A 15612-nucleotide genomic window follows, 5' to 3' on the forward strand; every position below is an offset into this window, starting at 1 on the left:
GATACTATGGCCAGCTGAGCACTGAGTAACGTGACTATTTCCACCCTCCTCTGCATTACTTTCCTTTCCTCCTTTTCTGTCCTCTGGAACTGCCTCATCCTCCCATAAGTTCTGGGCACATTAGATAAGGAATGATGATGGTTTTTGGAATCCACAGCCCATGCTCCTTTCCCTACAGTGCTCTGACACACTGAGTGCTCTTTCCACTTGACGAGCCCACCATAAACCCAATCCATAAAAATCCAATCTTTAATATCTTCTTTAAATCATTAATATCCCATCCTTAAATCAAATCCATAATATCACTGCAGCTTTGTCAGATGCCTTGCTAAATCCCAAAATGTTGTCTGCTTTCGTGGTCTCAATGGCCTTTCATGTTCCCTATGGTTTGCTTACGTGTTAGGCTGCTGCATCAGACCATCCTGCTTTCAAATCCAAGCATCTGCAAAGCAAGGCTTCATTACAGCTATGAGTTGCAGCTTCTCCACCTATAAAACGAGGAGATAATCCTTCCTGCTTGGAATGATTACATAAGATTATAGACAACACGCAGTAGGGATAAACATGGATTCTCTTCCATTGTGCTTCTGTCTGTTCTGTCTCATCTACTGTCTCTGCTTAACCAAGTCCCTTCAAGGCCATATGTAAATGGTTCATTCTCTTTGAAGCACTCCCTCATCAACTCAGCCTGGAATTCAACATTATTTGCGCTCCTCCTGCACTTGGTGGTACCTCTTTTTGCCATTCAAGATATCTTGCATCTTGCTCACTTACTCATCATCTAGAAATTAAGCTCCTGAATGACAGGCTTCATTTAATTTGCATCAAATTTTCATTCTACACTGTTGGTGCACAATCAATATTATTGAATGTCTGAGTGAATCTTCTCTTCCATTTAGACTGGTCCTGGCACACGTTCATGGCTTACACTTCATGGCTCTGCTATTTTTGTTCTGCTCCTTGGCATCATGTCTGTTCTAAAGTCCCAAATCCTATACCTCCTTCAAAATACAGCAATCTCCAATATATGCAAATCATTCTTTAATTTATTAAGACAGTAACTTTATTAACTCTCATATATTTTAAAGTCTGTGGTTTCTATGATGTGGTGTATTATCACGTCCTAGTTTATATGATCTGTCTTAAGCAGGGATCCTCCTCGGGTAGAAAGTGTACCTTCTAATTTCTTTCGGAGTTGGTTGGTACTTAAATTATTACTGGATCTTGGATGTCTGACAGTTTTCTTCAAACCCAAACCTGATTCAGGAGACAGTGAACGCTTAAGAGTAGATAATGTCTCTTTTATGCTTTCAGTGCCTTCCACAGAACCTTTAATGCAAGATTCCAGATAAACCTGTGTGTGCAAAGCCTAGGAATCCAATATATTTAAGTAAATGCATCATGACTTTCAGATTACAGATGTTCCTTGGGGTTACATCAAAAGTATCCAGTAAGTCAAAAATGCATTTAGGCATTTTGCCTAATGCATACAGGCATGGTGGCTCACGCCTGTAATCCCAGCATTTTGGGAGGCCAAGACAGGTAAATCACTTGAGGTCAGGAATTCGAGACCAGCCTGGCCAATATAGTGAAACTCCATCTCTAGCAAGAATACAAAAATTAGCCAGTGTGGTGGCGTGTCCCTGCATTTCCAGTTATTCGGGTGGCTGAGGCAGGAGAATTGCTTGAACCTAGGAAACAGAGGTTGCACTGAGACGAGGTCACACCATGCCCTCCAGCCTAGGAAAAAGAGCAAGGTTCTGTCTCAACAATGAAAAAAAGCATTTAATATATCTAACCTACTGAACATCGGAACTTAGCCTACCCTACTTTAAATGTGCTCACTTACATTAGCCTACAGCTGTACAATATCATAACATTTATTTAAAAATAAAGTCTAGAATATCTCATGTAATGTACTGAATACAGTGCACTGTAGAGTGTTTGTGGTTATGATCACGCGGCTGGTTAGGAGCTTCAGCTCCCTGCCGCTGCCCAGCATCATAAGAGATCAAACCACATGTTGCTAGCACAGAAAAGTATCAAAAATCAGAGTATGGTTTCTAATGAATGCTTATCACCGTCACACCATTGTAAAGTTGAAAAATCATTAAATGGAACCATACTAAGCTGTAAACTGTCTGTATATAATTTATAGAGAAAAATATTTTACTGTTCTTGATTTAAACCTTCTTTCTCTTTTTCCCCCCTTGGTAATGACAGCAGGGAGTTATTGCACTATATATATATATATATATACACACACATATATATATATGATCTTCAGCTTTGATATATATACCTTCTTTGAATATTAAATAGGAAATTTAACACTTTAAGTCATGGGAAGTCACTTTGAGAAAAGATTCTTAAGGTGATATACATCCTGTGTTTAGAATTTATAGATGGTTTTGAAACAAAATTAATAAAAATCACCTTTCTGGTATTACTTGAAGTTGACTGCAAAATGTAAGGTGAAAAAAGAAAAGTCAAAAAGAGCCCTGAGGTTATAATTTGAACTGGCATGCATCAAGATCTATTAACTATCTTGACAGTCTTCCAACAAAAATAATGATTATATTCCATAATCCTTATAAAGTGCTATCATTTAAAATTCAGGTCAGGGATTAACTTGTAAGAAGTGTGTTATGCATACTTTTTCTGTGAAAGGAAAATCAAGTCTATATTATGAAAAACTGAGAAACAAAAGTTGTACATTAAATACCATCAGTTAATTATTTTGGCTTATACCCTAAGGAATGAAAGTAAGTTATTTGAATGCCCTTGATCTGTTACAATAAATATTCATAAGCCAGATATAATAATCTTTGAAAACTACAAAAACGACCTTTGGTTCTTCAGCTGTTTTTTCCAATACTTCTGATGATGGCATTGCAGTGGATTCATACAAGGTATTGAAATTGTTACACATTGTAACTTTCACCTGTTTTGTCAATAAATTATCAAAGAGATTTACTATGTCATTGCGCCCTAGTTCTGTACAGGCTTGGGTCTCCATGCATGACAGTGCAACAGAATAAAGGTAAAACGTAGTCCCACTAGTTCTCTGAATTACATTATTTGCAAGTCGTTCCTATTTGGGAATATCAAGTGGACACTGCTCCTTGGGAAAAGATGACTTTAGAGAAATAGCACAAAATTATTCCCTTGTCTATTTCGTGCATGTAGTTTCAAAATGTAATGGCTTAGACTTTGGTAGTATTTCCTATATGGCTGCATATTTCAAATACTGGCAAAATACTTGAAAGGCCACAATAAAGCTTGAAAGTTGCTAATATTTAAGGTATGTGGATAATGCACTGAATTTTGAAAAGCCCAAAATAAGAATCATGAAAAGTACAAAATAAGAGTCAGGTGTATTTATAGCATTAAGAAAATTTCAAGGAAACGTCGACTCATCTCACAACACTTAGTCTTTCAGTGTGGGAATTTTTTAAATTAAGAAAATTCTTTAGAAACAAAAAAACTCAAAGCTAAAAATTCCAAGCATTATTTGTGAATTTAGAGAAGTAATCTGTACTTAAAAGTATGACTATGGAGTTAAGAATGTTTATTAGACTGCTTTAAAATTCTAGGCAATAAAAAGTTAAATTCACAACACAAGGTTAAATAAAACATTAATTTTGAGAAATTGGACAGATCACACACCTCATTTTCAACAACTATTATTGATAGGGCAATGCAATCCCTAGAGCAGAAGTTTCCAGAATTCTTTCCAAAGTTATCTCAGAATATAAAATGTATTTCTATTGTTTCTGAGAGAATTTTGTTACTTAACCTGCATAAATATGTACATGTAAATTGAAGCATGCATTTAAAGCATCACAGATGCACCAGAACGTTCTGGCACCACAGCACACCTTTGGAGATCCTAATTTAGGTAAGGATAAGCAAGTTAAAATGCCAGGAGTCTCTGCAAAGTCCCAGACGTGAAGCTGGGGTTGGCTGGCAGTAGGTCTGCAAACCCCTTAGCAGATAGGCTATCCCTACCTCCCACCCCACACACCATGCTGTTGTCTTACCTACTTTATGTCTCTGCAATCTTTGTAAGCAGGCCTTTAAAAGTGTGAATACATTGCCTTAGTAATGTGCTAACTATTCAAATTCCAACATTAAAACACCTTTCTCAGAAACCTAGCATCTGTAATCATTAATAATGCATATCACTGCAGTGGTAGTTGGGGGCTCCCCATGCCTCCTCGTTTTTCTGAATAAGGATGGTTTAAATTTCCAGGACAGGAATTAGTAATGCCTAAAGAGTTACTTAGGTAATTTAGAAGTCTGAATTTGGTTCTTCCGTAACTTGGGCCCTCTGCAGTTCAGTTCTGGACAGAGCTCTATGAGTGTCACAGGACCAAGGGAAAGAAGAGCCTATAGCTCATGAACAGATCTGGCGTTGGAGCCTGGGAATGGGGTTACATGAGCCTCATCAGAGCCAAACTCTAAGAACAATGGGTTTTAACTCATGTTCCCCAGAAATTTCCACACCCTCATCTAGGAAGGTTGCCTATTTTAGGCTACGTGCTTTATGTACTTAGAGAAAGTATTCTTACCTATTTAGTCTTCTAATAATAACTATAAAATGACTTCTCACAAACAGGAAAAATAGGTCTCTCAGTTGTACGGATTTTAGTTACAGTTTCACATGGTAGAAAGGCTACTAAAGTCTCTGTTTATAAAAAAAAAAAAAAAAAAAACCTGAGGGTTGAGGAGAATGTGGAAAGAATGGAACCTAGGGCGATTTTCCAAATGCAGATCACTGGATGATGTAAAGAAGGCACAACTGAGCAATGGTAAAGTCAGTAAACAATATTTTACTGGAACATTTCATAACACAGAAAATCCGAAGTGTAAAGTTACTGTCTTACACAAGGAGGACAGACCCATTTTCAAAGACTAAGATGAATACAATAAATATGGAGTTTACATACTAATTTATACACAGAAACTCTGCCCCATAGCCATAAAATTTATATTCAACAGTGGAACATATAATTTAATCATTTGATTTATTTGACAGGTTTTCCTTACTAAACACAAATAACTACCTGGTTTTCATGTACATATATATTTTTATGTATATAGATATTCAACAATCTGTACAGTTTCTAAACATAAAGCTCCTAAAAGGCACGATTGTCTATACAACATGTACAAAAATGGCTGGAGCTGACACAAAACAACAATTATTGGTCAAAAGTTCATGACTGCACAAAGATTAGTCATGAGTTTATGTCAGAAAAATGTGCTTTAAGGAAAGAGGGTTTTCAAAGAAACCTTTAAGTGTTACTTAAAAAAAAGCAATAAAAAATAAAACCCATTAGGTTGCTATCACAAGCCTGTCCTCGTCATCATCACTGCTCACGTCACTGAAATGCACGGTGGGCTGCCTCCGGGGCAGTGCTGTGGGCCTGGGCACCTGCCTGTCTGGAGAGAGGGTCTGCTGGCCTGAGGTCTTTGCAGAAACTTCAGCTTGTGCCTTCAGCAGAGGCTGTGACGCAGACGCTGGCTGGCCCTGTATGGAAGTGAGTTCAGGCTTGGGCTTCACGTGATCTGCCGAGGCAGCCTTCTCTGTGTCCATTTGACTTGGGCCATCAAGCCTTGCCTGGTCACCTGCGGGGGCAGGTGGATTCAGAACTTTTTTTGCATTTTCCCGCTGGACTTGAGGTGACCCCTGAGGAGACTCGGTCCTGCCGACCTGGTTTGCACCAGCTACAGAAGTCTGCTTGGGTTGTGTCTCACACGCTTTGCTTTGGGAAGCTGGCATTTCAGGAGCTCCCTGTGCATCCACGGTTACTTGACTGACCGAGGGGATTAAGGTGGGCAATGCTATGTTCAAGATCTGGAGACCTGGAATGTGTGCCTGAGGGGCGGGGCTGCTTTGTGGGGAAGGGTTTGCCGTCAGAACCTGCAGTCCGACGGCATTCAAAGCCAGTCCCGGTGGATGGACTTGCGGGGCCAGATTGCTGTTGGCTAGGCCTACAATATTGACAGTTTCCATGCTTAACGAGGGGAGCGACTGCAAGCCTGGGGTACTCAGGTTCTGAAGGCCTGGCACGCGGATTTGGCCGATAGGAATACATGGCACAACGCTGCTTAATTCAGCCACTCCAGCCGGGTTTGTAGTGCCAGACACTTCTGTGACCGTATCCCTGGGAGTACCCAAAGTTCTGTGGACGACACTGACAGCAGGGATCGTGAGCTGCACTGGTCCAGCCGGAAGGGGCACAAACGTGGAGTAGGTGAGGCCAGCGGGTACCACATGGATCCCCCCGACTGGAACCATATTATAAGGTGTCCTTGATTGCTGCTGGGAATGCAAAGGAAGGTGGCTAAACAAATGAGTCTGGGGAGAAGGCAAGCCTGGAGTCGGCTGTAGAGTTATTTGCTGCTTCTGTTCTTGAGGGTCCGGATGCGGCGAGGCCACAGAAGGCATCCCCGCTGCTGTCTGGGCGCTGTGCTCCGTGGCAGCAGGAGGAAGTCTTACAGATGATGGGCTCTAAATGACGAGAGAACAATCCTTTTATGACAGGTCTTTCCTAGTCACTGAGCCATGACGCTAGTACTAAATCTACTTCTTCACAAGGAGGTAAAAGTATGTGTATTTGCATGGATAAAAATGATGTTTGCTGCAATGAAATTATTTTTTGATTTTTAAAAATAAACTTCCGGCCAGGCGCGGTGGCTCACGCCTATAATCCCAGCACTTTGGGAGGCCAAGGCGGGTGGATAATGAGGTCAAGAGATCGAGACCATCCTGGTCAACGCGGTGAAACCCCGTCTCTACTAAAACTACAAAAAATTAGCTGGGCATGGTGGCGCGTGCCTGTAATCCCAGCTACTGAGGAGGTTGAGGCAGGAGAATTGCCTGAACCCAGGAGGCAGAGGTTGTGGTGAGCCGAGATCGCGCCATTGCACTCCAGCCTGGGTAACAAGAGCGAAACTCCGTCTCAAAAAAAAAAAAACAAACACAAAATAAATAAATAAATAAACTTCCAACTAAAAAATCTATTACATCTTTATTTTTTTTCTTTTCTAGTAGAAATAATGGCAATACGTCTTGTATGGTCTTTTGCATGTCTCAAGCAAACGCCCTGGATTTTGCCACATTGTACACAGAGAATAACCCTGAGAAGTGGACACAGCTATGTTGTCGTGCTGTCATTTTTGTTATTCTTTCTGTTTCTGGCACTACCAGCTCCACCTTATTTTAGAGATTAAGAGTTATTTAGAAATTGAGAGATCTTAGTTGGCTGCGTCAAGTCAATGGGGAAAAAAGCGAACCCAAGAATTATTTGTACAGAGGTGTTTCTAAGAAAAAGGTCTCCGGATGTTTGTCTATTCATTCGCAAGTTTATGAAATGTCTGCTGAAAACCAGGTTTCCAGGCACGGCTAAGTGTCTGAGAGGGTTTGGGATAGAGACGCGTATAGCACAGGCAGCCAATACTAAAGAAATGAACTGTAACCGGACGAAATAAATCCAGCCCATCCTCCCTTCCACCCAAGATTATTATCTAAATATTAGCTTTTTCTTGATAATATCTATCTATATTAAAGAGCTACATCAATTTACATATTAATCTAATTTATTAAGGTAAGTTAACATCAGTGTAATATAACTAAACTATGTGAATTTAGACTAGATAGTCTGTAGAAATCCAAGCTTTCATATGGTCTTTTATTTTTTCTCCAGTCTTCCCTAGCAAACTAAAATCTGCCACAAGTAGAAATAAATCCTACTGCAATATTCAATACATACTAGAGGTAGGAGAACTGTCAATGAGAGAAGAACGCATTCCTCCCAGAATTAATCATTTGTCACAAAACAGCCAGAGGTACAGCGGGGACTCACAGCACAAGGAGCGTGACTTTCTGGGGGCCTGTGTCTGCCCTGAGCTAGTTCTTGGGCAGAAAGCTCTCCCAAGCTGCTGTAGCAATGTGATCATTCAAGCAAAGTGAACTTCTTGATGTGTTTTCAGGTCACATTAACTTTGCCATAGAAACTGGTAGCTGTCTTGCCAATGGGGGCAAAGTCCTACATGTTTGGATAATTCATTGAAATGCCATCATATCAGCACCTGATATGGAAAAACAGCTCAGAAGGAGCCAGTGGATAAATCAGTTGTGGGACTTATGTTTGCCATTGTCACATATGTTTTTTTTTTTTTTTTTTTTTTAATTTCAGAAATTTTTCAAAAAGCCAATAAAAATAAATGGGTATATTTTTCAAGAACCATTTGGTTCTTTCACAGATTCACAATAAAATACTTCAACTGTTTATTAGCATACTCAACTAGACTCCAAAGGGTGAAAATGTCCTCTGCCCTTAAATACAAGAAAAAAAAATAATAAAGCCACACAAACTAATCTGGCCTAAATAAATCACTTAGGTGCATTATTTCCTTAAGCCATTAAGCTCCCATATTTAATAGGTTAAAAAGAAAACTGCCAATCATTTACCTGTGTTACAGCAATAGCTTTTCCTGCTACAGAACTTCTCAGAATTTCTTCAGATTCCGGGTAGTCCACAGACATCTGATGACATGGGGACCTGGGGGCAGCTTCAGGGGACCTGGAAGCGTCTACAGATGGAATCGTGTCATTTTCATCTCTTGCGGTGCGCTGCCTGGCCTTCCCTGGAGAGAGTGTCTTCCTACTGTAGTCAGACTGTGCTGTGCTCAGTACGGTCATTTTGGTGAGCAACGCCCTGGGCAGAACATCCATTGGGTCCGTGTGTACCCCAGAAAAGCAATCGGTGATCCTGCTGTCCTCATCAGCACTCACAGAGTCCTGAAGGCTGCTTCTAGATGGGAGGTGCTGCGGGCTGGCTGTGACCGAGGGTGCAGCCGACAGGACTGATTCAGCTTGGCTGTCCTCGTCATCGTCTTCGTTTTCATTGTCGTCCTCATCTGGGCCATCAGATTCTTCAAGATCATATCCAGACCGCTCATAGCTGAATCTCTGTTTTTCATCTAATAAGAACAACCAAGAAGGTATGTGATAGAATGCTTTGCAAGTGCACAAATGCTGTTTTTAAAATTTTTAATTGGCTTGGCAGCTCTGTGAGGATTATAAAAGACAAGGACCCTGCCCACAACAAGCCTCTGTCCTGGCTGAGGAGAAGGCGCTGGGGAAGAGTAGGGAGTCGGCCATCAGGATTCCGAGGAGGGCGGCTCTGTGGGAAGGGCCAGGTCAGGGATGAGGAATGCGACACGACTCGGAAGGGGAAGGAGGCAGGCGGAGGGGAATCAAGAGACAAGGACATGAAGGCCTCTAAGACTGCACTTGAAAATCTTTAAAACACAAGTCAACTGCCTAGCCAATTAATAGAGTTCAACGCAACTCTTTTCCTGAGCTTTTTCTCTGTTTTGTTAGCTTCTTTTTATTGAACAAATTAAACACAAAACACTGATGGCTGTTGGTATTTGCGAGCAAAATAAATTTTCTTCAGATTTGAATAGTATTATAGATGAGGAAAGAGGAGAACTTTTATCTGAGGAATGTGGGCCCTTTCAAATCACTAGGCCCCAGAGAGGCGTTAAGATGAGACAGCAATCACATCCTACTCCCCACGTCACTGAAGCTGCTTCCCATTGCCACAGGTGGCTGTGAATTCACCTAGTAACGCGGCACACTCATTCCCACACTCTGTCGCTTAGCCATGGCTAGGCGGTCACTGATCACTGTTACTTCTGCATATCAATGAGAATCCCCGACAGAACTTTCTAACAGTCTACTTGGTGACACTGTCCCCCTCCGCCTGCCCTCCTGCCCCATTTTTGTTTTGTTTTGTTTTGTTTTGCCTTTAAAAATCTGCCTGTTAACAAAGGCCAAGCAGTGTGGGTGAGTCATCTGGGCAGCTGTCCTTACTCTGGCTCAAGTCAACTCTTTCAATCAGACTTGTGCTTTAGCTTCGTCCTTTGGTTGACGCGGGCATGTTTCAACTGTCCTTCATGTCGTCATATTCGCCTAATGTGTAAGCCTTCTAATTTACTAAGAGAGATGCTAAAATTTCCTGTCACTTTTTTCTGTGAAATGATTCAGCCCCTTTCTCACAGAAAGGGGGATATTATCTAAAAGTCGTGAATATCAGCCTCATAACATCATGTGAAACTGAGTTTAACAAGGAATCTTCAAGATGATACAGGAAATAGCTTCAAAATTCTCCTAAGCTCATGTGGAACTTCTCCACTCTTCACATTTTCAACAGCCTTGCAAATTAGAGGCTCTTTTCCACAGAAAGCTCAATAAACTTTAGTTATGGGGAGGAATGTCACTGAGATATGATAAAGATGACATTAGACAATGTACAGTTTAGCTGCGATACATTCTGCACTTAACAGGTATTTTTTGAAGAGAGAAAAAAATATAAACAGAGCAACAAGCAATAGGCTTCCTTTCCCAAACAGCCGAGATATTAATTTTTTACTACTTTTTCCTTGTATACGACAAAAATAAGTTCTTAGGGAAAAGTCTCAGACGACCCATACAAAAGACCTGAGGGTGATTATTCCCAGAGGATGAAAAGAACTCGACACTTTACATCATTTATCGCAAATGTGTGCTACTTTTACAATTGAAAAACTCAAAGATGAAACATGTATTTAGGTTCTTTTAGCACGTGATTTCACAAGCCTTTTGCTTTTAGGGTTCTATTATGCTGTAAAATAAGTAATGAAATAAAATAATAACAATGTACGGAATGGCTCTAGGGGCCTCTGCAGAGACAGAATGTGTGATTTCTGGGTAAATGCCCAGAGTCCTGCGTCTCAGCTACTTCTCTACCTTGCCTGGTGTTTGGCATTTTAAAATTCGAGTCATCCTCAAAAACTTGAATTTGCCACATCAGTAGCAAAATAGGTTTTTTTTTTTTTTTTTTTTTTTTTTTCCCCAGAGATGCATCTTCTTTGAAATAAAAAATTTTAAAAAGACTAGAGAGAACTGGATGACTGGAAGAACAAGTTACTGGCGAGAAACGATTTCATTCAAGGCTGATCTTGCTATAAAGTCTAATGAGGATGGGACTTGTTTATGTTAAACACACAAATGCACGCATGCGCGCACACACACATACACGGCCTAACTAAATTTATGACTTTTTCCAAACCATCAATAAGCTGAGGTCCCAGTATCTAAGGAGACACAAGTTTGTGTCATCAAGGGCAGACAAAACAGAACCCTGGTCAGAGGAGTCCTGCGCTCAAGTATCTGCTTAAAGTCAAGAGTGGGTTGCCAAGATTGTGTGAAACCTCTGGGGGTTACATTCTCTCACAGGATCTATGTCATGATCACCTCCCAAGTGCTTACAGGAAGGGGTGGTAAGAAGTGTCCACTGTGGTCCAGATACGGGGGAGAGATGCAGTAACCATACAGGAGTGGCAGAGAGCTCCACCGGGATCCATCTCCCCTGTCTCCACCAGGAAAAAGGAAGACCTAGCCTGTGAGAAGGGCAACATGCACGGCTATCCTTAGGACACCCGTGAAAACTCTGCAGTGGGGAATGGGAACAGGAAAAACACACACACACAACTTGACTCCTTGGGGAGGCACAGGATTACACAGAAACCCCTGCAACACTTGGGGTAGGGGAAGCACAACTGAAAAGGCCACAGCCCAGAGACCTAAGACAATGGTGCAGGTATGAGACTGAAACTCAACTGGAACAGAGACAGCACCCCATCCTCCTCATCACCCCACAATGCCAAGCTAAGGGGCTTAGAATTAAGGTAACAAAATAGTGCTAGGAAAGAAACAGGAGAACAAGAATGTGCAGAGACCCCCTTTCTGAGGCACAGTGCAAAAGGAAGACCTAAAACTAGAACTGAACAGAAGACGTTCTTGTGATCCAACCCCCACCCAAAACACAAGGTATCTCTACAGAAACGTGAAGCCTCTGCTGCAGTGAGGATAGCTGTTGTGACAATAATTCTCTCATACCCAGCCCATTCCCAAGCAGATAAACTCGAACTTCCACACTAAAGGCCTCTAGGAAGGAGAGGTATGCCCATTTCTAGGCATACAAACCACTTCCACGGGTCTCTACTGTCTTACGCAAGATGTACAGCTTTCAACACAAAATTACAAGGCATGCAAGAAGGCAAGAAAAGAATTACTCCAAAGAGACAAATCAATCATCAGAACCACAGTCAGATACGACACCAAAATGAGAAATGACCAAGAATTAAAAATAACTATGACTAACATGCCGAAGGCTCTAAAGGGAAACGTAGACAGTAACAGACGGGACTTTCAGCTGAGAGATTAAAACAACTAAAAACAAGTGAATGAAAACGGTGCAAATAAAAAATACAACATCAAGAAAAACTGTCAAATCCAGAATCCTATGCCCACTGAAAATAATTTTCAAAGATGAAAGAGAAATACAGACTTAGAAAAACAAAAGCTGAGGGGATTGATGGCCAGCTGCTTGACCTAGTGGACAATAAATGTTAAGGAAGTTCCTCTGGCAGAAGGAACATAACATCAGATGGGAAGCCTGGATCTACACAAAGAAACAAAGAGCAGTGAAAATAGACTAAATGAGGATACAGGCTTTTTTCTTATTTTCAAATTGCTCTTAAAGATACCTGATGTCTAAAACAAAAACAGTAACAATGTACTATGCGTTCATAGTAAATGTAAATGTAAAAAGGTATGACCACAATAGCATAAAAGATGGAAAGAAGGAGCCGTGTATATACTGCAATAAAGTCTTTAGGCTCCATATAAAACAATGGAATATTATTTGAAGGTAGACAACTAAAAATTTTTAAAGGAAGCCGGGCACGGTGGCTCAAGCCTGTAATCCCAGCACTTTGGGAGGCCGAGGCAGGTGGATCACAAGGTCAAGAGATTGAGGCCATCCTGGTCAACATGGTGAAACCCCGTCTCTACTAAAAATACAAAAAACATTAGCTGGGCATGGTGGCGCGTGCCTGTAATCCCAGCTACTCAGGAGGTTCAGGCAGGAGAATTGCCTGAACCCAGGAGGCGGAGGTTGCGGTGAGCCGAGATCGCACCATTGCACTCCAGCCTGGGTAACAAGAGTGAAACTCCGTCTCAAAAAAAAAAAAAAAAAAAAAAAAAAATTTTTAAAGGTATAAATAAGTCAATAGAGGAAATACAACAGAATCATAAAAAACACTTGATTAATATTAGAGAAGGCATAAAAAGAAAACTGAAACCCAATATGAAACAAACAGAAAACAGCTGCCAATATGGTACATTTTATTCCAACTAGTCAAATAATAACATTAAAAGGGGTCGTCTAACACATAAATTAAAAGACAGAAATGACTAGGATTGAATAAAAAGCAAGACCCATATATACAGTGTACATAAAAATGCATTTTAAATATTAATATAAAGACATAAATAGGTTGAAAGTAAAAGTCTAGAGAAAGATATACCATAAATCAATAACTAAAATACAGCTGCAGAAACTATACTAATATCAGACAAAGTGGACTTTGACTATAAGGGACGATAAACAGGAGCATTACCTAACGATATAGGTTATCCCTATGAACATAACAACCCTAAGTGTGTATGCAATTTAACAGAGCTTCAAAATAAAGAGCGGAAACTGAAAAAAATAAATCCATAATCAGAGTTGAAGACTTCAATAATCCACTATCAGTAATTGATAGGATACGTAAATAGAAAATCAGGAAGAACATAAAAGAGCCGTAAAACACTACAAGACCTAAAAGACATTTACAGAAATGTTGCACTGAACAGCAGAACATACTTTTCATATAAGTGTATGCGGAACATTCACCAGTATATACCATATTTTGAGCTACAAAACAAACCTCAACTATTTTCAATCAGTAGAAACCATACAGAATGTGTTTTTCCATGAAAACAGAATTAAATCAGAAATTAATTAATTGGAAGATATCCGAAAAACTGCCAAATTATTTCAGAATTAAAGAACATATGCATGATACTGGTATGAGAAAAGACACACAGATCAATGGAACAGAATACAGATCTCAGAAATAAGACTGCACACCAACAACCATCTGATCTTCAACAAACCTGACAAAAAGAAGCAACGGGGAAGAGTCCCTATTTAACAAATGGTGCTGGGAGAACTGGCTAGCCATACACAGAAAATTGAAACCGGACCCCTTCTTTACAACATATACAAAAATTAACTCAAGATGGATTAAAGACTTAAATGTAAAACCCAAAACTATGAAAACCTTAGAAGAAAATCTAGGCAATATCATTCAGGATAAAGGCACAGACAAAGATTTTATGATAAAAACGCCAAAAGCAATTGCAACAAAAGCAAAAATTGACAAATGGGATCTAATTAAACTACAGAGTTTCTGCACACCAAAAAAACTACCAGCAGAGTGAACACACAACCTACAGAATGGGAGAAAATTTTCAATCTATCCATCTGATAAAGGTCTAATGTCCAGAGTCTACAGGAAACTTAAACAAGTTTATAAGAAAAAAACAACCCCATTAAAAAAGCGAACAAAGGACATGAACAGACACTTCTCAAAAGACATACATGCAGCCAGCAAACATGAAGAAAAGCTCAACATCACTGATCATTAGAAAAATGCACATCAAAACCACAATGAGATACCATCTCATGTCAGTCAGAATAGCTATCATTAATTAAAAAGTTAAGAAACAACAGATGCTGGCGAGGTTGCAGTGAAAAAGGAATGCTTTGACACTGTTGGTGGGAGTATAAATTAGCCCAACCATTGTGGAAGACAATGTGGCAATTCCTCAAAGACCTAGAACTCTGCAGAAATACCATCTGACCCAGCAATCCCATTATTGGGTATATACCCAAAGGAACAGAAATCATTCTATTATAAAGATACATGTGTGCATATATTCATTCACAATAAAAAAGACATGGAATCAACCTGAATGCCCATCAATGACAGATGGGATAAAGAAAATGTGGTGCATGTACACCATGGAATACTCTGCAGCCATAAAAATGAATGAGATCATATCCTTTGTTGGAGTTGGAAGCCATCATTCTCAGCAAACTAACGCAGGAACAGAAAACCAAATACTGTATGTTTTCACTTATAAGTTGGAGCTGAAAGATGAAAACACGTGGTCACACTGTGGGGAACAATACTCACTGGGGCCTATCTGTTGGGGGGGTGATGGGGTGTGGGCGGAGAACATCAGGAAGAAGAGCAAATGGACGCTGGGCTTAACACCTAGCTGATGGGTTGATCTGTGCAGCAAACCACCATGGCACGTTTACCTATGTAACAAATCTGTAATCCCGCCCACACATGAACCCCAAAACTTAGAAGTTGAAGAAAAAAAAAAAGGAACATATGTCTAAATATTCATTGGGTTAATTTTCAGTCTCAAAAAATTTCAAAATATTTTCAACTGGATGAAAATTAAAATATAACAGTCAAACTTTGTGGGATAGAACTAATGCAGTGGTCAGTGGGAAATTTATTATATTCGACACTTTCATTAGAAAAGAAGAGTCTCAGATAAACCTAAATTTTCAGTTTTAGAAATCAGAAAAAGAAGATCAAACTGAACTTGAAGCAAGGAGAGAGAAGAAAATAATAAAAATGAGA

At 40.0% G+C, this 15612-nt stretch overlaps 1 protein-coding gene across 7 annotated transcripts in view; it reads right to left on the minus strand.

Annotated features, from left to right (window-relative positions):
- Window positions 1-4815: 4815 nt before the first annotated feature.
- Window positions 4816-15612, minus strand: part of HIVEP1 (HIVEP zinc finger 1) — a 148045-nt gene continuing 137248 nt past the window's right edge. For all 7 annotated transcript variants that reach the window (XM_032247705.1, XM_032247706.1, XM_032247707.1 and 4 more), the window contains 2 exons: window positions 8483-8994; window positions 4816-6520 (listed from right to left, as the gene is read on the minus strand). In XM_032247705.1, the coding sequence (XP_032103596.1) occupies window positions 5342-6520; window positions 8483-8994 (1691 nt within the window). In that variant the 3' untranslated portion in view covers window positions 4816-5341. The remainder of the gene's footprint in view (window positions 6521-8482; window positions 8995-15612) is intronic.

This window comes from Sapajus apella, unplaced genomic scaffold (genome assembly GCF_009761245.1).
Source record: "Sapajus apella isolate SASKATOON/1434 unplaced genomic scaffold, GSC_monkey_1.0 scaffold63, whole genome shotgun sequence".
NCBI lineage: Eukaryota > Metazoa > Chordata > Mammalia > Primates > Cebidae > Sapajus > Sapajus apella.